General features: G+C 43.9%; 1 protein-coding gene across 1 annotated transcript in view; it reads right to left on the bottom strand.

The window, feature by feature from the left end:
• Positions 1 to 23,104, bottom strand: part of LOC120526938 (macrophage mannose receptor 1-like) — a 58,334-nt gene that overhangs the window by 18,975 nt on the left and 16,255 nt on the right. The window contains exons 4-9 of the mRNA XM_039750039.1: positions 22,101 to 22,139; positions 20,373 to 20,732; positions 11,736 to 11,795; positions 10,722 to 11,084; positions 9,513 to 9,860; positions 4,505 to 4,864 (exon numbers count right to left, since the gene is read on the bottom strand). Coding sequence (XP_039605973.1) covers positions 4,505 to 4,864; positions 9,513 to 9,860; positions 10,722 to 11,084; positions 11,736 to 11,795; positions 20,373 to 20,732; positions 22,101 to 22,139 — 1,530 coding nt within the window. The remainder of the gene's footprint in view (positions 1 to 4,504; positions 4,865 to 9,512; positions 9,861 to 10,721; positions 11,085 to 11,735; positions 11,796 to 20,372; positions 20,733 to 22,100; positions 22,140 to 23,104) is intronic.

The following is a 23,104-nucleotide window of genomic DNA, read 5'->3' as shown; positions in this document are numbered from 1 at the left end:
AGAGTGTAACGGACATGCTGAAGACCATAGCGGTTGAAGACTTCCAGCGCTGCTACCAACAGTGGGAACAACGTCTCCATCGGTGTGTGGCTGCCCAAGGGAACTACTTTGAAGGGGATAACATTGATGTTTGGAAAAAATAAAAACTTTGGTAAATAAAAAATCAGTCTCGTTACTTTTCTGCCACAATTGTGAGATTTTTCGGCACCATTTTGGCACAGACCTTTCGCATGTGCAAATGTTCAGTCAAAATTTGATGAACGGTAAATCTGTTCAGATTTAATTGTATACCAGTAACGGTGCACTGCACAATAACGTGCAGTGAATCCACTTGACTTGAGCATTCCTCTTTCTCTGGACATTTCGCATTCGTTTGCTCAGATGTTGATGCACTTGCTGCTTCCTGGGCTTCTTCTCTTCGTTTCGTGTTAATTAAAACTAATTAAGTCAGATTTTGTGTTGCAATTACTTAGTACGTTTTCCTTAATTTTTCACTTAAGCTCACACTTAAGTCTTCAATCTGGCTCAAGAATGATTTAAGATATGAAGAGGTAGGGATGAGAACGGCGCCCGTATGCATGCACTGCACGGCCGCCCTGCCGGCCACTGCCGAGAGTCGATTCTACAATAAAATAAAATAAAAAGAGGTCAAACATCACCCCGAGAGCGGACAGTAGACGTCACGGAGTATATGTGTGCCAAATTTCAGGTCAGTAGTTCAAACGGGTGTGGTGGGCTGGCGCCCTGCCCGGGGTTTGTTTCCTGCCTTGCGCCCTGTGTTGGCTGGGATTGGCTCCAGCAGACCCCCGTGACCCTGTAGTTAGGATATAGCGGGTTGGGTAATGGATGGATGGATGGATAGTTCAAACGGTTTGCAAGCTACAGGTGATTTAAAATCCTGGACAGACAAGCGTATTATAATATAGCGTATTATATAAGAAGATATATCAGATTTGAGGGGAACTTGTCAAAGGAACCTACTGACTATACCTAACGTAGCACGGAAATCAAACCTTTAATGTCAAAACACCTTGCGTACTTTCATTCTTGCAAAGTCTTTGATTAAGTCTGAATAATCGAGGGAGTCGATGACTTTGTGCTCAACTGATATTAACGCTAAGCCATTTAGTCGATCTTGTGTCACAATCAGCTTGAGCTTTGAAAAGCTGCGTTCAGCAGACGTGACAGTCACAGAAATCGTCAAAGCGATACGCAATGCAGCAGAGACGTTTGGGGAAGAATTTTGCAAAATGTTCTTGCATTTGAATTGCAGAGCGGAAACTTGCTAAATTGCGCAATTTGGCACATAAATCGTGAGCATCCACATCGAACCCATTAGATATTGCTGAGAACATCGCAACACTCTCTCAAATCAGTTTCACTGCTGCTCATAATGCGTCTGAAATTGTGTAGGAACCCAAAATGGTCAGAATGGGTTTTCATCTGGTCTGCTCGTTCAGTCATTGACATTAGGGCTTGATCTAGCGAGACATTAAGGAACTCAACGTGGAATCTTTCTTTAGGATCACATAGCAGCTCATCACGGGCTTCATCATCAAATTGTCTCCACGTTCTCCTTCTACGTGTGGTCTGTGCAGCTGGAAAGCGTATTCTGTTCTCGTCTTTTTCCAGTTCTGTAGTTAACTCTTTAGCTTTATCTTGGGCCGATTCGAAACCCGTTTCTTTGTAGGATTTCACGAAACCGACTGTGTTCTGAATGTAATTCAAAGTGACGTCAAGCTGCCTATCTTTATTTTGCAAAATTATGCCCACAATATTAATTTGCGCCAAGAGATCATACCAGATTGATAACAACACCAAGAAATGGTAACGTGTAATTTGGTTTGTCACAGCGGCAGCCTCCGTTCTTGCCTTTTTTGCACTCTCAGAGATCTCAAATCAATGTATCATTAATCGATCAGCTTTAACAGAGTCGAGCCGCTTTGTGCAATGGTTTTTAAAATAACCATAGACATAGAATTACTAGACGCCGCATGACCTGCAGCATCGCACGTCAACGTCGCCGCCATATTGCGAGTGGCATTGCTGTGGAGTGAAGTAATGGATAAAGACGCCTCACGCATGTCCTGCTTGGGATTACAAACTGCTGGACGCCCCAAATCAGATCCCGGGGATTACATTTCATAGGTAAGGCTGAACAATTGTTTTGGTTACATTTGGCCATTAGAAAATCTCATTTTATTATCTTAACTTTAGTTACGGCAGGCTAAGCTAGCAAAGCTATGCATTTATGTGCTCAAGTGAGCCTCCAATTAACGTTCTGGCTAAACGTATTTAGTCACTAACTATGTAGATTGTTGTTAGGTGTTTCTCAAACTTTGAAGGTTTCCAAAAGAAATCCACTTCAGGAAGCAGTGGGAGGTCAGGTAGCCCTTTGAGAAAGCTGTCCTGTGATGTGTGCCATGCTAGTTTGGTGACATACGCTGTACCGGCGTCATATGGTCAAAGCTACCACTCGCTCACATTAGAGAACAAAGGAGGTCTGATGATTCCTTCTGAGGGTCCAGTCAAGGTGGTCAAAGTAGCTGAGCGTGTTATCTGAGAGTCGACATGAGGACAAGCTGTCAGCGTATCTTTGAACAATCAGTTTGTTGGGGCTGAGATTGGTTCAGACATCGAGGAAACACAGTTTGAAATTGACAGCCATCATTTGATGCTCATGTCTTCCACAAACTAAGGCTGCACCACATTGGCAGACTGAATCCTCTCAAATTACAGAGCGGCAACACACGGAAAAAGCTACGCAAGACAGTCCTGTTTCAAGGATTTGAGATCCTACCCTGTGTATACTTAAATAACCACATTGTGTGTGTGTGTGAGATTGAGAGAGGGATGAGTGAAATGTTTTCAGAAATTATTAAGCCAACTTGTATACAGTAAAATCGTTTCTTTTGTCATTGAGTGGATCATTTCACTGTTAAAAGACAGACCAGGCTGCCAGGTGCACTCTTACTATTTGACTTTCAGACATTGGTCAAGTTTTCATCTCCATAATTAATAACAACAATAATAATAATACATTTTATTTAATAGGTGCCTTTCTTAACACTCAAGGTCACCTTACAATAAAATTAAACAACATTAGTACAATTAAAACAAGAGAATGATAAATCAAAAGCAATAATTAGCAAACAAACAAAGATAACTGGCAGTAACCGTGCAAAATTCACAATTGGTGTGCCAGTTTGAAAAGATAAGTTTTGAGGGCAGTTTTAAAATGTCTTATTGAGTCGAGCTGACGGATATGAGAGGGAAGAGAATTCAGGAGTTGAGGAGCACCAGGAGAGACGCTCGGGCTGCCAGAGCACTGAGTCTGACGTGTGGCACAGAAAGTCGAGCTGCAGAGGAGGATCTGAGAGAGCGAGAGGAGTGCCAGTCTGGAGGAGGTCAGCGAGGTGTGGAGAGCTTGAAATGTTCAGAGCGGGATTGAGTGTCGTGTTCTGTAGTGAACAGCGAGGCAGTGACGCTGAGAGAGAGTCGGTGTGAGATGTTCAGTGGATTTACAACAGCAGGTTATTATCCCGGCAGCAGAATTTTGAAGAAGTTGTAAGTGATGGATACGTTTTTGTGGGATGCCAGACAGAATAGCATTACAGTAATCTACACGTGAGGTGACTCGGGCATTAACTGATACTTCAGTACTGTGTTGCGTATGAACAGATCAAAGTCTTCAAATGTTTCGGAGATAGAAGAAGGCAGTCTGAGAAATGTTACTTATATGGGAGGAATTATTTAATAATTGCCATTATTTGTGTATAAATGGATATAAATAATTGCATTTAAACAATTCGCCAAAATCTGTTGTATGTAAACGATACTGTTTTAAACGTTATTGTTTTTTCAGAAAAGCCGGTCTCCACGTCTACCTGTATTAGTTTAAATGGCACTTTTGCCACTCACAATATGGCGGACGCACTGCCGTATCGTGTCGACGGGGCAATACGGTGAAAGCGGCGTCTACTTATATATGTCTATGGTTTTAACCTCTCAGCTTCTGCTATTTCTAGTATGATCAATGTGCTGCACAGACGCCCTGCCCTCCCACTGGGGCACTGCCCACAACCCCAGACCCCACCGTCACCCTCGATGCTGCCTGTCGTCACAGTTTCCTCTCTGCTCGTGCGTATCCTTACTGATAATTCCGCCACTGGAAAAAATGTGTACTTCTGGAATATGGACCTGTAAGTTGTATTTGGTTACGGGGCCCTTTGGCAGTGGGGTCCTTAGGCGGCTGCCTACTTTGCCTATACCTAAGAATGGCCCTGGCTGGATCACTTTTGGCTACGTTTTGGGCAGACGGGTTATGAACAGATTTACCTACATGAGTAAAAACACAAAACACCCAGGATGGACTTTACCATTCAGCCTTACCAGGGTGACTTTTCCCTGGCATTGCCTTCCCAGTTTAGGGTGAGCAATAGACCCGATGCCCCTCCACAGAGCACACACCACACACAGTGAAGTGGATTCATGCGGCTCTCACCTTTGTAGCACATGAATGGCAAGGACCAGCTACAGTTTCTGGGGTGCCACCCGCTGTCCGACACTGCCACGCAGCTCTCATCTGGACCCACATTGCTTGGCTCTCCCAGGGCCCAGTCTGCATCTTGAAGTTGGGACCCGTTGGCCCAGATCCACATGGAGGCAGGGTGACTGAGTCCAATCCAGAAGGTGTCAAGGCTTAGCTTCAGGAACTGCTGTCGCACATGTTCAGCATTGGAGCGTAAGATGGCCAGGTCAGTGAAGTGCCGTCGGCAGTAGTCCCGAGCGTCCATCCAGCTCATTAAAACATTAGAAATGTAGAAGAGCTGTGGACTGAAGCCCTGGAGGTTATAGTTGATATCTTGGAGAGAGAGAGAAAAGAAAACTAATTAAAATTAAAAGTAAAAAACGCAAAATATTAGCCCCCTGAACTGCCTTCAGCACAGCCCCACAATGAACGCTCCATCATTCCATCAAAAAGAGTCACCACTTCTTAGGCCCAGTCCACAAGTAACAGCGAGAAATCTAGAAAAGCATTTCTGACCACTAATTAGCTGTGAAAATTAGGGTTAGGGTTCAATTTCCAAAGCGGCTCAATTTGAAAACACTGTGCCAGTGTGGGTGGGCAGAATTTAGCTGATCTGCCCTCGTCCCGCACTTAGAGATGACTGACATCATCTTTACTGTTAGTACCGGACATTCCAGCACTGACCACGTCTTGATCACCAACCTCTGGTGACGCCGTCGGCTCCGCCTCAATATAAAGGAGGGGGCGGTCCTGCAGCAGTGATGTCATAGGGGCCCCGCCTCTGAGGAGTTCCACCCACTAATCACAAGGAGTGTGGCCGTGAAGCACAACACTATAGATAAGAGTTAAAAACTATCAAGAAGAATGACATAAATCATGAAAACAAAAGGGCGGCATGGTGGCGCAGTGGGCAGCTTTTGCAGTTTGCATGTTCTCCCTGTGTTTGTGTGGGTTTCCTCCCACAGTCCAAAGACATGCAGGTTAGGTGCATTGGCGATTTTAAATTGTCCCTAGTGCTTGCTTGGTGTGTGTGTGTGTGCCCTGCGGTGGGTTGGCACCCTGCCAGGGATTGGCTTCTGCCTTGCGCCCTTTGTTGGCTGGGATTGGCTCCAGCAGACCCCTGTGACCCTGTGTTCGGATTCAGCGGGTTGGAAATTGGATGGATGGATGAAAACAATAACTGAAAAGCAACTCAAATTTACCGCAAGTGGCTTTCTTTATTAATTTCTTTACCCTTTGCTAAGGAGTTTTTTGGTGGGTATTCTGGGGTTTCTGAGAACGAGAAATTTGATTCATGCGGTTATTTTCGCCAAATCTTGGTTCCTAAGTTGTCATTTTTTTAGTGTCATATCACGGTGCCATTTTGAATATTGACAGCTGGCACCGTTTTGTGATTTCTGCATTAGCCGTTACTGAGACAATTTCCCAGAAGCCCCCTGGACGTCTTTGGCACAGTCCATTTATGCACCATTCGGGTTTTAGATAAAACTAAAAGACATGACGTGCCCTTCTCTGTATTTTTGGTTTTCTGACTCGTCACACATTTCTGGTTTGGTGAAAGATGGGGTTGTCTCTTTGGACAGCTAGCTGCCGACTTTATGGATATTTTTAACACATCTCTGAGAGTTTCATCTGCTCCCACCTGCTTCAAGCACACGACCATCATCCCTGCCCCAAAGAAAAATAAAGCAGACTGCCCTAATGATTACCACCCAGTAGCACTGACTCCCAGTGCCATGAAGTACTTTGAGAGGCTGGTGCTAGAACACATCAAGGTCATCATCCCTGACAGTCTGGACCCGCTCCAGTTTGCCTACCGTTGCAACAGGTCCACAGAGGATGCCATCTCCGTAACACTTCACAGCACCCTGTCTCATCTGGAGAACAAGAACTGTTATGCCAGGCTGCTCTTTGTGGACTACAGCTCTGCATTTAACACCGTCATTCCATCCCAGCTCATTGCTAAACTCCTGGATCTGGGAACTAGCTCTTCACTGTGCAACTGGGTACTGGACTTCATCACCAGCAGACCTCAGGAAGTGCATATTGGTGGAAAAACCTCCTCCATCATCACCATCAACACTGGCACCCTGCTTTACTCTCCCTACACCCGTGACTGTGTAGCTAAGTGCAGCTCTAACACCGTCCTCAAGTCTGCTGACGATACCACTGTAGTAGGTCTGATCAACGAGGACGATGAGATGGCTTACAGGGAGGATGGTGTCAGGACAACAACCTCACCCTCAACATTAGCAAAACTAAGGAGATGATTGTGGATTTCCATCTACATCGGAGGTGAGGCTGTGGAGCAGGTCAGCAGCTTTAGGTTCCTCAGAGTCACCCTGATTGTTGACCTTAAATGGTTAAGTCACACTGCGGCAGAAGCCAAGAAAGCCAAATAATGCCTCTACTTCCTCAGGAGACCGAGTAAAGTCCGGATGTCCCCCACAACCCTGTGCAGATTCTACAGGTGAACTGTGGAGTCCATCCTGACAGGAGGCATCACAACCTGGTACAGCAACTGCTCAGTTCAGGACTGTGGAGCTCTGCATCGTGTGGTGAACTCGGCACAGCAGATGACGGGCACACAGCTCTCTGTGACCCATGACATCCACACTACACACTGTCTCAGGAAAGTGAACCGTATCAGGCGGGACCCTCAGCCACCCTGCACTGTCACTTGTCACCCTCCTCCCATCTAAAGTAAAGTAAGGTAAGGTAAAGTCATCCCTGATGGAGGATCGCAGGAACCGTGGGGTAGAGGGGTCCTTTCATTAGACTGGCTGGCCAAGCACTGTTTCAGCCGTAGCATGGCCAAATGGGGGGAGGCAGCTTCACGACTCTAAACAAATCCAAATCCTATTATGGGATATCATCTACTGTTACATTCTGCTCCGTACTTCTAAAATGTTTCTTTTTATACAGTATTGAGGATTTGTTCTGTTCTGTGTACAGTGGAACCTCGGTTCACGAACGTCTCGGTACACGTACAGCTCGGTTTATGACAAAAAAGTTCAGCAAGCTTTTGCCTCGGTTCACGACCACACACTCGGTATACGAACAAGACAGTTTCCCTTTAGGTTTGTACGTGTTCAGTCTCTCCCTGTGCATTTCCTGTGCAGCGAGCGAGCGAGCGAGCGAGCGAGCGCGACACACACACACACACACACACATGTGAGAGACACAGACACACGAGACAGAGGCACACACACACACACAAAAGAGAGAGCGAGCGAGCGCGACACACACACGCGAGAGACACACACACACACACACACACGAGACAGAGGCACACACACAGGCGCTCCAGGCTTTCGAAAGAGACACACACACACACACGAAAGAGAGAGAGAGAGCGAGCGAGCGCGACACACACACGCGAGAGACACACACACACACGTGACAGGCACACACACACACACACAAAAGAGAGCGAGCGAGGGAAGGAGGGATTACTGGACGCCTAAGGCAGAAAAGGCTTGTGTTTGTTTTCACTTCTGCTCACTGCGATCGGTTCGTAGCGTGCATTGTTGCAATGTTACTTTTCTTGGTTGTTTATTAAATTACGGATTTTTCAAATGTTCATTTTTTTCCCTGTGCTTAAAACTCATTAAAAAAAAGTGATTTTAGCGAGCGGTTCGTAGCGCTATAGCGTGAACTCTTGCAGTGTTAGTTTTCTCTGTTATTCAAGGTTTTTACATTTAGTTTACTATTACACTATGCTTTCTATGGTATAGTTAACTGTATTTGTGCTTAAAAATCTTAAAAATATATATATATATTTACAAACAGTTTCTACGGTCTGAAACGGATTAATTGTATTTACATACAATCCTAAGGGGGAAATTACATTCGGGTCCACTGTCCACCCGAAGTTCCACTGTATTGTGTTGTATTGTATTGACCCCCCTTTTCTTTTTGACACCCAATGCACGCCCAGCCTACCTGGACAGGGGGTCTCTCTTTGAACTGCCTTTCTGGAGATTTCTTCCAATTTTTTCCCTACAAGGGTTTTTTTGGGAGTTTTTCCATTGTCTTCTTAGAGAGTCAAGGCTGGGGGCTGTCAAGGGTCTGTTAAAGCCCATTGTGGCACTCCTTGTGTGATTTTGGGCTCTACAAAAATAAATTGTATTGTATTGTAAAGTCCATTCAGACGCACACCTCCAGGTTCAGGAACCGTTTCTACCCAACTGCAATCAGACTCGTGAACAATCGGTAACGTTGTGTCACCTCCACTGCTACTCCACTTATACTTCTGTCACTGTCTCTACTTATTCCTAGGATTCTGCTTTCATTTATTTACTTATTGATATTCATTTATTTATTGTGTTTTTTAATGTCTACGTTCACTGTCCACATGCAAGCAAGCATTTCATTGTACTTGGCACTTTTACACAAGACAATAAAGAACTGAAACTGGTTTTGACCCTGGCGTGTACTCCATTTTGTTCTCATTTCATCTTCTGCTCCTGGTTTGGCAGAACAAAAATGACAATAAAAAGACAAATAAAGGTAACCGAGGGAGTGACCCCTGACAGTAACAAGACAGCCCCGCTATGATTCTACATTGTCTGCCATTCCACCTCCTTTGCTATCATCTGCTGTCATCATCAGACCCAGCAGACGTCCATCTTCAAGAAAGGAGCCCTCAGCAGCACCGCCAATGAGTCCTCACTAATAAAGTGCCTTTATTGTAACCTCTGACCCCCAGCAACTGGCAGCTGGAATCCTTACGGTACGGGGTCCTCCCAGCACTTGGTCATCCACAAAAGTGTCTGAAGAGATATCCCTTAGACACCCTCAGGGACGGCCAGTCCAGAAAGCCAACCATCTTGACGTGTCATGTAGCCTCACTACTCGGTCCATGATGTCTATTGGCTTACAGTATACTCTCAATTACTAATGTCCACCAATCAGCTCACCCGATAAGTCTAACCCTTCAGTTTCTCTCCACACGTCTGTGTGTTTAGTGGTCACCTACCTCGGTAGCACAGGAATGGACCTGACCAGCCACAATCCTCCACAGTCCACCCGCTTTCCATGATCACCACACAATTCCCAGTGGATGCTGGTTCTCCAGGCGCCCAGTCCGCAGTGTCCACTTGGTTCAGGTCCACCCACGACCACACCTGGTTAAGCTGAGAGAGTCCAATCCACAGCCTCTCCAATCCCATATTGACAATCAGCTGGCGGACATCCACAGAATTGTTCCTCAAGATGGCCAGGTTGGTAAAGTGGAGCTGGCAGAACTTCTGCGCTTCAGTCCAGTTCAGGTCTACGTTTACCAGAAAGACATCAAAGTTGATGTCTCTAAGGTGTAAAATGGTTTCTTGAATGTAGGAGAAGGAGAAAGAAAAAGAGAAGGAACGATTAGGAGCATCCACCTTGGATAACAGAATGGCTAACGCTCGGCTTGAGTGTTTCCTTTCTTTGTGTTCAATCCTTTTTTTGGATTACTACAAATAGATTCTTAAATATTAAAGAATGTTATGTTATGGTGTTCCTCTCATCCTAACTATAAATCCTCTTTACTGTAATCTTTTAATATTGAAAGGCCTTCACCCCATTTTTTTTGGGCCTGTGCAGACCAGAAGCCTGCAGTTTGAGTTTGGGGTTAAGCAACTGTGGATCAGGCCTGTTCAGCAGGTCCAGACTTGCCAAGACGGCCATTACAGTGTTGGATGGGGATTTGAAGCCTGTGCTCCATTTATGAGCTTCTGGTACCCATAATCACGACAGTGCTTTACGGGGTTCAGGGTGAGGAGACATGCAAGTAATGAGAGGAAACAGACGCAGTCTTTAAAAGAGCCGCCATCTTTCTCATTTGAGAACAGGGACTCGTGACATCACTTCCATCCCACCTCTAGCTCTGCCTTTTCAGATCAATCAGGACCCAAAGTCGGGCTTCATCTGACAGACCACCTCAACAGAGGGACCCCTGAGTTGCTACCTTTTATGCTTGCTGTCTTCTTCCACGTGTTTCCCTGGTAGGACCCCAGTCAGCCCTATGGCATGTTCTCTTGCTTCTTATTTTACAAATTCGGAGCAACTATAGCTCTGTACCCATACATTTTGGCAAGGAGTTCCCCGTGAAAATGCCTTGATTGAAATAAAATATTTTCCAGTGGTCCCCACAGGTGAATCTAAGGGTTTTCAGATTTACTGACTCTGGCCCTGGCTGTTTGCTTACTTCTGTAGCACACGAAAGGAAAGTGAGCCGCGCAGTTCATGTCATTCCAGCCGCTGAACCAGAACATGGCGCAGTATTCGCTGTTGTTGTTGAAGTTGTTTGGCTCTCCGGGAGACCACTGGGGGGCCTGCAGCTCTGTGCCATCCGTCCAGACCCACAGGTCCTCGGGTTTACTCAGGCCGATCCAGGCGAACACCTCGTTCCTGCTGAGGACCTTCAGTCGAACATCTTCCTGCTCTGTGGGCTTGAGGCTGGCGAGGCTGGTAAAGTTCACCTCGCAGTAGCTTTTAGCATCTGCCCAGTTTAAGGAGTAATTCACAAAATAAAACTCGTTTATAGAGAACTGGGTGGGAATGTAGATCACTGAAAGAAAGAAAAAGAAACGCACACTTAAAAGTCGTGGCTGCTGATGGAACAAAACTGAAGAGACTGACGACATGCAAAGGAATTCGAATCTTATTAGTAGTCCACAGATTAGGAGACGGGGAGATATAAAATATTCTGTATAATAGGCAATACACAGCTATATATTATATAGTGCCTTTCAAATCTATGTGAAAGTCATGAGATAGACAGATGTGAAAGGCACTATATAATAGATGGACAGATAGAGTGAAAGGTGCTATATGAGAGATAGATTGATAGATAGATGGGAAATGCATTATACAACATATAGAAATATTGAATAGCTTTTTACATACATGTGTATGTAATAGATATTGTAATATATTGTAATGTAATAAACATTTTGATATGAAAGGCACTATAAGTTAATTATACAGAAATGACACTATTAGGTATAGAAAGACAGACAAACAGATATGTGAAAGGCACTATGTAATGTGTAGTAATTATATAACAAATATTTAAGTAGATACATACTGTTTATATTATCATTTATTTATAAGGCACTATATAACAGAAATGAATGGCTGTTGGATGGGAAAGGTGCTATATAAATAAACCGTATTATTTTTATCGTTATACTTACAGTAGATAGACGGCAGTTCTTACCTCTGTCAGGTGGGATGTTTGCCACAGAAATGGCTGTTGCTGTTGATGCTACATCTGTCTCTGAAAAACACCAAGAAGATGTGGTCTCTTAATAGTTGTCTTCACCCTCTGTGCCCCGTTCTTGTGTCTTTGCCATTTACAATTTGCATCTCATTTTCAGAGGCTGGTCCTCCAGTTTATAAAACGCAGTGAGCTTTGGCATTCTTCCATTTTTTTCCTCCCTGATTTTTTCCAGCTGGTTTACACAAATACTGTGACAGATTTTTTTTTTTTTTTGTATTTATGCTTCAGGAATTGTGAAATGATTTTGTTTAAAAGATGCAGCTGAAAGCTATTTTTAATAATGAAAGGTGTACTCTGAAAATTATGAGCATGGTGGCATCTGAGGACACAACAGAGGTGGATGTCCCTTGCCTGGCACACTGGTCACATTTTTCTTCTCTGATGATGGCCTTGGCTCAGTCAGGTCTGTAGATGCGTTTTTGTTAAAATTGCACATGTTGAGCATGTGAAGTTAATCTGGGCAGCAGTACTCTTGGTGACCAGCAGAGGACGCTACACTGACTAAGTCTATTACAGGGTTTGAGGTTCCCCAGCCTCTCCAGTACACCTCTGTAGTGGGGGCTAACATGCAGGAATCTTTGGTGCCGCTAAAGGGAGTCCTGTCGATAGGACAACACAGCTTGATGTTAGCTGGTAACCCAGACGTGCTTAATGCAGGGCATGCAGAAGGTGGTGGTGGGCATCTTATGAAAAGGGCTTTGCTTCATTTGCTCAGAGAGCTTACAGTTGGCAACAAGAGCTCAGCTGGACAAATGGAGGAAGGAGACCCAGATAGTGAAAGGTGAGCAGAGGAAACGTGTTAACAGAATACGCGGGGGAAACTATTGTTTAGTTCGACCCTGAGGGATGAGGGGGTTGCAATTTACTGTCCCCCTGCTTCACTTATTGAGGTTTGGTAATTCAAGCCTTTGTTTTATTTTGTCATTAGATAGATAAATAGATAGATAGATATGAAATGCACTATATAATAGATAGATAGATAGATAGATAGATATGAAAGGCACTATATAATAGATAGATAGATAGAGTGAAAGGCACTATATAATACATAGATAGATAGATAGATAGATAGATATGAAAGGCACTATATAATAGATAGATAGATAGATACTTTATTAATCCCAAGGGGAAATTCACATAATCCAGCAGCAGTATACTGATATAAATAAACAATATTAAATTAAATAGTAATAAAAATGAAAAAAGGCGGCACGGTGGCACAGTGGTAGTGCTGCTGCCTCGCAGTTAGGAGACCGGGTTCGCTTCCGGGTCCTCCCTCGTGGAGTTTGCATGTTCTCCCCGTGTCTGCGTGGGTTTCCTCCGGGCGCTCTGTTTTCCTCCCACAATCCAAAGACATGCAAGTTAGGCGGATTGGCGATTCTAAATTGGCCCTAGTGTGTGATTGGTGTGTGGGTGTGTTTGTGTGTGTCCTGTGGTGGGTTGGCACCCTGCCCAGGATTGGTTCCTGCCTTGTGCCCTGTGTTGGCTGGGATTGGCTCCAGCAGACCCCCGTGACCCTGTATTCGGATTCAGCGGGTTAGAAAATGGATGGATTAAAATGAAAAAAAAAAAAGCAGAGTGGAGCAGGACAGTGACAAAAGTCTGTCACTGAAGCTACTCCTCTGCCTGGATTGGTGTTTGGGGGTGCGAGACGCCCCCTGCAGGTCACAAGCTACTTCTACAACAATAACTTCATTCACAGCAGTGAAAAGCAGGCTCACTGAATTAGCTTTGGCTCAAGTTTGGCAGAAATGCTGAAATTGTATGAGTTTCGGTGAAGAAGACAGTGGGGAAAGAGAAAGTGCACCAGTGCTGAGTGGATTATAACGGTGCAGTGGTCTTTGAAGTGTCCCACAGGGCTGAGGAATTATCTGCCAGCTATGCTGGACCAGTTATGGTGGCCAAACATGTGACCTGAGCTGTGAGACAGCAGCAGCACTAACCACTGCACCACCGTCCCTCCCTTCGAGTCCTTCATCTCGCTCACTAAGTAACACCCAGAGAGCCCACCGGATCAGCGTTAGACACTCGGGGGGCTGTGCCTGGCATTAGCTGACCTGGCGAGGAGCAGAATACACTTAATCCAACAGACAATGAGTCTGTGCGGAACAACAACGTCTTTTTGTGAAATCGTATTGACTGGCATGTTTGTAGCACTAGTGGTGAGAGCCAATCCGGGTGCTGGCATTTCATCAGGCTGTTGGGTGGCATTGCGCGGATGGGCCTATATATATATACGCTCTGTACTTAGGGCTAAATGCGCCACAACCCCGATGGTGATAATGAAAGAATGACCTGCACCTTTACTGTTTATTGGTGTAGCAAAGTGTAATCTGTCTTTTGCCATTATTTTTGTACTTTGAGATATGTAAAAAGATGGCGACACCTGGCAGGAGCAGCTGAAAGAAGAAGAAGAAGAGGATCAATTGCTCCTGTGTACAGTTAGCAGCATACCAATCATTTGTTGTAGCACGGACGCTAAGTAATGTTACACCCCACAGAGCGCATGCACCGGGCTTCACCGTTAAGCCGCCAGACGCATGGTGGGTGCTGTACGGGCGAGTCGTATGTTCTGCTTTTCCTTATTTTATGTTGATTGTGAATGTGTAGAATAAGTGCCATTTTGTTTCAAGTTCTTACATGTTGTTTTGTGTGTTTAATTAAAAAAGAACAAAAAAAAGGTGTTTAATATAATTTGGAATGGTGTACAACATGGCCACATGTATATTTTAGGTTTTAATTTTTATACTTAGAGTTCACTACGACTCCTAAATCCTTCTCATGACGCATATTTTCAATTTCTGCTCTATTTAAAGTCACCATCTTGATCCACTGCACTAAGTCACTTCATCATTTTCAACACTTCAGTCAGGTCTCCTCTTCATCACTGTAGACACTCAGCTCTTTTAATCTTCCCTCATAACTCACCCCCTGTAGCCCCCCATAATCAGCCCAGTCGCTCTTCTCTGGACCTTTTCTAGTGCTGTTTTGTCCTTTTTGTAGCCTGGAGACCAAAACTGCACACAGGACTCCAGATGAGGCCTCACCAGTGTGTTATAAAGACTTGAGCAGAACTTCCTGTGACTTGTACTCCACACATCAAGGCGCTATATAACCTGACAGTCTGTTAGCCTTCTTAATGGCTTCTGAACACCATCTGGAAGTCGATAGCTTAGAGTTCACTATGACTATGACTATGACTCCTAACTCCTTGTCATAAGGTGGACCCCCATTGTGTATTCAAACCTCACATTTTTACTTCCTATGTGTAATTCTTTACATTTACTGACATTAAATTTCATCGTCCACAAATCTGCCCAAGCCTGTCTGCTGTCTGAGTCCTTCTGTGATGATATAACGGATTACAAATTATCTGCTAATCCACCTATCTTGGTATCATCTGCAAACTTAACCAGCTTGTTCCTTATATTCCTATCTAAATTATTTATTAATATTAAAAACAGCAGCGGCCCCAACACTGCCCCCTGCTGGTCACCACTCTTAACATCGGCCAGTTCTGATGAGGTTCCTCGCACCATCACCCTCTACTTCCTGTGTCTGTGCCAATTCTGCACCCATCTATAAACATCACCCTGAACTGCCACTTCTTTTAGTTTGATGTCCACCCTCTCATGTGGCACCTCATCAAATGCTTTCTGAAAGTCCTGATCAATAAACTCATCTGCTCCTCTCTGATCGTATCCTTTTGTTTCCTCCTCATAGAATTCCAGCAGGTTTGTAAAACACGACCATCCTCTTCTGACCCCATGCTGACTCTCCTGTCCTGTCCTTGCCAGGTGTTGCTCAAACATCTCCTTAATAATTCCTTCCATTAATTTTCCTGTTAAGAATGTTAGCACATTTGATAAATAGGTAAGGTTACGCTTAGGGTTAGGGTTTGGTGCGGTTTATGTGTCAATCAATTTGATTTGTGACAACGTATAAACATGAAATACCACACTGCTTTTCTAGACACACGGTGATGTCATTTCCGCCCTCAAAGTGTTGGCGTAGACCTGCGGTGACGTTTGCTACCATGGGGGCTCTGCAGGTCGATACGCCTCAGGTGACAGAGTCCAGTCGGTTGTCCCGGAGACATTGGAATTGCTGAATAAACTCTCTGTGTTGGCCTTGGTTGTCGCGAGCGTATTTTCCTCCTGGCCCTCATAACATTTTCACCGTGACCCACTGTGAATGAAGCTCATTTCCACCTCTTGAATCTAAAGATCCAGTTCTTCTGGTAACTACCCATAGCTCATGACCATTGGTGAGGACAGGAATGTAGATTGTCTGGAGCTTTTTCAGGAGCTTTGTCATCACGCTCAGCTCTCTCTTTCCCACAGTTGACCGCTACAATGTCTGCATAATAACAGATGCTGAGTTGATCTGCCTGTTGATCTCTCGGTCTAGTACGAGTTACTACAGTCGTCTGCTAGGGTTGAACGACTGGCTGCAGGGTTTCTGCAAGAAGCAAGACATCGGTTTCATCAACAATTGGAATCTCTTTTTGGAAAGGCGCGTCTCTTCAAGCGTGATGGCCTGCATCGAACAGTTTCGCGCCGGGTCCTCTCGAAAACATATCGAAGGTAATTCGTTTATCTTGACTATCTCTGCTCTTAACCCCTTCTGAAATGATACTGCTGTGCTACAACATGATAAGTGTTTAATAGAATCTTCCGTTAAAGTGCACACCATTAATACTGTAATAAGCAATCTCAATGCACGTAGAAAATCTAGGAAATACGGCATAAACTCCAATAATCTAATTAAAATTACTATTTTAGAGGAACAATGTATTAAAACTATAAAAACAGATCACAGATTAAACAAAAAATACACACAGAGCGGCGCTAATAAAATAATTTAGTTCCTGTTCCAAATATCAATAACGCACATAGTATTCATCTCTGCACCTCTGAAACATTAAATATGGCACTATTGAATGTTAGAGCTTTAACTAACAAAACGTTTTTTATCAACGATCTTATTAGTGATAAAAAAATAACTAAATGAAACGTGGCTTAGTTCAGATGCGCGCAGTTTTAATCGAATCTGCGCCCGGATTACAGTTTTACTCGTGCAGACCGCCAGGGAAAAGGGGCGGATTGGCTAACATTTACTCGAGCGATTAAAATGTAAAGATGTCAGTTTTGGTAAGTTCAAGTCCTTTGAGTATCTCGCCGTTGTTATCATGGAGATTCTCAAGTTCTAGTACTATCCGTGTATAGACCTCCTAAATATAACGCGTCGTTTTTTGAGGAATTCTCTGACTTAATGTCAATTTTAATTACTAATTATGACACACTCCTAATAGTCGGTGACTTTAATTTTCATATAGATAATCAGGATTCTTTTGATTTGAGACAACTCATAAATCAGCCTACACATAAAGCAGGTCATACGTTAGACTTAGTGATTACTAAAGGACTGAAAGTTGATATAAAACAGATCATTGATATTGGTCTATCAGACCATTTTCTTCTACTTTTAATATAGAAATAATGATAAAAAACACTCATGAGAAGCATATTGTTAAAAACGCTTCTTTGACTCATCAGCAGCTTTAAAACTTACAAACATTTTAAGCAATCAGTCCGTTTATAGTGCCAGCTATAATAGCGAGGATAATGTAAATAGTAAGGTGGAAAGATTTAATTCTAAAGTGAGAGCTGCTGTTGACATAGTTGCACCTGAAAAGACAGTGAAAAAATCTTCTAGCATTGTTATACCATGGAAGACCCAAAGAGTGTCTGATTTAAAGAGAACATGCCGTAGAGCTGAGCGTCAATGGAGGAAGACTAAACTTACTATCCACCATGAAATATTAAAAGTCAAAATAACAGAATACAATAACACTGTCCGTCTTGAGAGCTGCTATTTCTCAAGATTATAAATAACAATGCTAGTAATCCCAGAGTCTTATTTTCTACAATTGATCGCCTACTAAACCCAGGTAACTCAAAGGAATGCCTCCTAAGTGCTTCCAGTGAAACCTGTGAGGCTATCGCTGTATTTTCAATCAAAAATTAATGATATTAGAAATAACATAGTATATCCCCCAACACTAATGATCCTCCTAAACCCCAGCATCCTGTTATAAACAAATTAAACTCTTTCACTAGGATAGATTTACCTGATTTACAAAAATAATCTCTCAATTAAAACCCTCCACCTGCGTCCTTGACCCGATACCAACAAGGTTTTTCAAAGAAGTATCAGGCGTGCTAATTGATAATGTTCTTGACATAGTAAATTCGTCATTAGATACTGGGGTCTTCCCAGACTGTCTTAAGACTGCTGTAGTTAAACCCCTACTTAAGAAACATAATCTTGACCCCTCAGCTCTTGAAAATTTTAGACCCATCTCTAACCTGCCTTCTTAAGTAAAGTTCTAGAGAAGGCAGTCATTATGCAGTTAAATGACCACCTAAATAAACATGCTATTCTTGATAAATTTCAGTCGGGTTTTAGAACAAATCACAGCACAGAAACTGCACTCGTTAAAGTAGTAAATGACTTGCGGGTAAATGCAGACAGAGGCCATTTATCTGTTCTCATCCTCTTAGATCTGAGTGCTGCATTTGACACCATTGATCACAACATTCTTAGAAATCGCCTTAGTCAATGGGTGGGCCTCTCTGGCAGTGTCTTAAATTGGTTTGAATCCTACCTGACAGGGAGAAAATTTTTGTTAGTTGTGGAATTACAACTCAAGACACATGATATCCATATGGTGTTCCACAAGGCTCTATCCTGGGTCCGCTGTTATTCTCAATCTACATGCTTCCGTTAGGTCAGATTATCTCAGGGCACAACGTGAGCTACCACAGCTATGCTGATGACACACAGCTGTACTTATCAATAGCACCTGATGACCCGATTCTATTGATTCACTAACACAATGTCTGACTTGTATCTCAGAATGGATGAATAGTAATTTTCTCAAGTTAAATAAAGAGAAAACTGAAATTTTAGTGATCAGCAATAATGGATACAATGAGGCTATTAGAAATAAACTGGATACATTAGGATTAAAAGTCAAGACGGAGGTAAAAAGCTTAGGGGTGATTGTTGACTGTAATCTGAATTTTAAATCACATATTAATCAGATCATTAGGACAGCATTTTTCACTTAAGAAACATAAGTAAAGTTAGACCTCTTATATCATGAAAGATGCTGAGAAATTAGTTCACGCGTTTGTTTTCAGTCGACTAGATTACTGTAACGCACTCCTCTCAGGACTACCCAAAAGATATAAATCGTTTGCAACTAGTGCAGAATGCAGCTGCTAGAATCCTAACTAGGAAAAGAAAATCGAACACATTCTCCAGTTTTGATGTCACTACACTGGTTACCTGTGTCATTCAGGATTGACTTTAAAATTCTGCTTATGGTTTATAAAGCCTTAAATAATCTGCCCATCTTATATATCGGAATGTCTGACACCTTATATTCCAAATCGTAACCTCAGATCCTCAAATGAGTGTCTCCTTAGAATTCCAAGAACAAAACTTAAAAGAAGTGGTGAGGCGGCCTTCTGCTGTTATGCACCTAAAATCTGGAATAGCCTGCCAATAGGAATTCACCAGGCTGATACAGTAGAGCACTTTAAAACACTGCTGAAAACACATTCCTTTAACATGGCCTTTTATAACTTCACTTTAACTTAATCCTGATGCTCTGTATGTTCAATTCATCATAATAACTATTCATGGTGGCTCTAAAATCTGTACTGACCTCAACTCTCTCTTCTCTTCCTGAGCCACCTCCACCTACTCAAAGCTTCATGATGCTCCAACAATGATGGATGGATTAAAAGGCAGAAGTCTACGTGACCATCATCATCATCAAGCCCTTCCGTGAGAACCCTAAATCCAAAGAGGACTGTTTCATTTATGTTAGGTAGAATGCCCAGAGGGGACTGGGGCGGTCTCATGGTCTGGAATCCCTACAGATTTTATTTTTTCTCCAGCCGTCTGGAGTTTTTTTGTTTTTTCTGTCCCCCCTGGCCATTGGACCTTACTCTTATTCGATGTTAATTAATGTTGACTTATTTTATTTTCTTATTGTGTCTTTTATTTTTCTATTCTTCATTTTGTAAAGCACTTTGAGCTACTGTGTGTATGAAAATGTGCTATAGAAATAAATAAATGTTGTTGTTGATGTTGTCGGTCCAAACTTCTGTAACTCAAAGGCCCCTGAAATACTTGAGGAAGATCCTTCTCCCCAACCTGGAGGGGGCCCTGCACCCTTTTCCTGCTCCGAACTCTGACCTCAGACTTGGATGTTCTGATCCTCATCCCAAAACCACCCCAGTGCACCCCTGAGGTAGCCCCACCCACAACACCCACAGAAGGCTTTGCCCCTTTTGCCCCAGATGGCATTAAAACAGGTGGTCCCCAGAAGGAAACATTAATTTTGAACCCGAATCCCAATGGCTCCCACCAATGTGTACCTTTTGGGCTATTGAAGTCTCACCCACCTGACTGCCTTTTCTGTTTTTTACAATTAAACAGGGTTGCCCACTTGGCACCCTTTGTCTGTTTCGCCCAATTCAACCTCTGACTTCTTACCTCTGTAGCACAGGAAAGGAAAGTGAGCCGCACATTTCATGTCGTTCCAGCCGTTGACCCAGAACATGGCGCAGTATTCACTGTTGTTGTTGTTGTCGGGCTGTTTCGGGGCCCACTGTGCAACCTCCAGATTTGTGTTGTCCGTCCAGACCCACTTGCCGGCCGGTTTACTCAGACCAATCCAGGCGTACACCACACTCATGTTGAGGACCCTCAGGCGGATGTCTTCTTGCTCTGGAGGATGGAGGCTGGCGAGGTCCGTGAAGTTGTTTTGGCAGAACCTCTGAGCGTCTGCCCAGCTTAGCGAGTCTCTCACTAAGTAAAACTCGTTTGTTGAGTAGTTGGTGACCACAGAACTTACTGAAAGAAAGAAAAGCACAATGACAGAGTGGACGTCGGGCTACGGTCGGACAGCCGCGGACTTGTTGTTGATGAGTTTGTTCAATGGGGCGATTTGCTCCTATTATCAGTGATTGTCTCCAGATGTTTACGGAGCTCTACCAACTCCACTATCTTCCCTAAAATTGAAGTTGAGACTGCAAACTGTAAAAGATACAAGCTGATACAATACAACACATTTGCAAGGACTTATGGGTAGCTGGAACAGGCCCAGCCCAGCCGTCTGCCATTAATCCAGCTACAGCCAAAGTCAAGTGAATGCGCACCACTGTGATGAGAGTTCTTGGGGCAGAGGCAATGACACCTGCTGAAATTCACCAGAATATGTCGACTTGTGCAGATCAGTAAGCTGTTGGGGTGCCCACCTCACATGAACTTTATGATACCCCAAGTCATCGGGCACTTAGCATGAGCAGATCCATAGGTGACATCCAAATGTGCAGCAACAGTGGACAGCATGATCCTTTGTCCGTCTCTGATGAAGGTGTTCGCCATGTCGATGTGGGTTTGTGTGTGCGCCATATTGATGGTCGTCCAGATCGAGCTTCGTTGGTTACACTTGTTCTTCCTGCTTTGAACCTTTCCACCCATTCATAAAGTTTTCGTCGAGTCTGCTGTTTCTACTGACAAACTCTGGTGAATTTCAGTGGGTTTCACTTCCACTGCCCAAAGAAGTCTCATTACAGCAAGGGTGCAATCCTGCAGTGGAGCCTGGCAGAGATTTGAGACTGGGGTGAAGGTTCACCTTGCAGCAGGACAATGAATGACCGCAAACAGACACCAAAGTGACACTGGAGTGACTTAAAGAGATGTCTTGGAGTGGCCGAGTCAAAGCCCAGTGGAGAACCTGCAGCAGGACTTGAAGGCGGCAGCACACCAATGCAGCCCCCCGAGCTTCAAGGAATTGGAACATTTTGGCCTGAAGGAACGGGCAAAGAATCCCAGTGGTCAGATGTGCTAAGCTAATGGAGACAATCAATAAGTGACCTGAAGGTAGAATTGGGGGCACTAAAAAGTATCGTCTTTGAGTACCTATGCACGCTCAGGACTGTCTTAATTATTGTTTGTGTCACAATAAAACATATTTTGCTCCTTCTAAGTGGTGGGCATGTTGTGTAAACCAAATGGTGCTAACTCCTCAAAAACCCATTTTGATGCCAGGTGGTACTGCGACAAAACATGACAAACACTGAATACTTTTGTTAGGCACTGTAGATAGACTGACAAGGCACTATATAACAAATTGACAGATAGGAAAGGCACTATATAACAGACAGACAGACTGGCACTACATAATGGATACACACATAGGCATGATGTCACACTTACCTTTGTCAGGCGGAATATTCGCTACGTTTATATCTTTAACTGTTGAAAAAGCAGACACGGCTGATCAGTCATCCGTCACATTACAAGTTTTGCTTCACAAAATGACCTCTGACCTTACCAGTGTCTGCAGTTATTCCATCCACCCACTGTGACGCTTAGTTTGTCAGCGGTCTCTAAAGTCGTGTTGTGTGCACAGCCTTAGGCGCCACACACTGAGTTGCTGCTCCTTTACTCACACAAGATGCCCGAGTCAGGGGACTCTGATTTCCACAAAGCGTTTTCACGGCCTGCAGGGTGGTGCCCAAGTTTAGATACCCACCGGGATGCCTGTGAAGTGTTATTAGGGTGGGCAGACTTGGCGGGGAACTCTGAGGGTCTGTGTGACCTGGAGGTGCTTGAGGTCTGTTTCATGCGTGTGCCAGACAGACACTCGGGGAACAATGAGGGTTTATATGGAGGCTTTGGCACTCAGCCAGTGGGGTTCACAGTCTGGAGGTGAGAACTGGCAAGAGCTCATCCAGTGTGAGGAAGAAAGGAAAAGGGAAATGTCACGTTTGCAGAGGTGCAGGTTATAATGCTTTTAACATGTTCATTATTTTCTACTGTTCTGTTTAGCAGTTTAAATCAACATCTACTCTCACTAACCAATCCTGAAAACACTCCACGTGTGCCTCTCTATGTGTTCTAACCTCAGGCGGCAACTCCCAGGTGCAAATTAGCACAGGATTTCTTTAACATGCCAGTCCATTCTCCCTATAAAGGCTTTCAGCAGCACAGCCGTTAAGTTACAGTATATTTAGGAGAACGTACAATTACAGGATACGGTGCTACTTTATTGTAATTTAATGTTAGTTATTGAGCTGGGTGATTGAGTGACATCAGGCTGGGCGGTACTAAATAAGCATGTGGTATCAGGCTGGATGGGGCTACATAAGCCATGTGACATCTGGATGGACCGGGCTAAATAAGCATGCGGCACCAGCCTGGTGAGGCTAGATAATCAT

The sequence above is a fragment of the Polypterus senegalus genome, chromosome 3 (genome assembly GCF_016835505.1).
Source record: "Polypterus senegalus isolate Bchr_013 chromosome 3, ASM1683550v1, whole genome shotgun sequence".
Lineage (NCBI taxonomy): Eukaryota > Metazoa > Chordata > Cladistia > Polypteriformes > Polypteridae > Polypterus > Polypterus senegalus.
The sequence above is the reverse complement of the archived record's forward strand: the minus strand, read 5'-3'. Positions and strand labels throughout refer to the sequence as shown.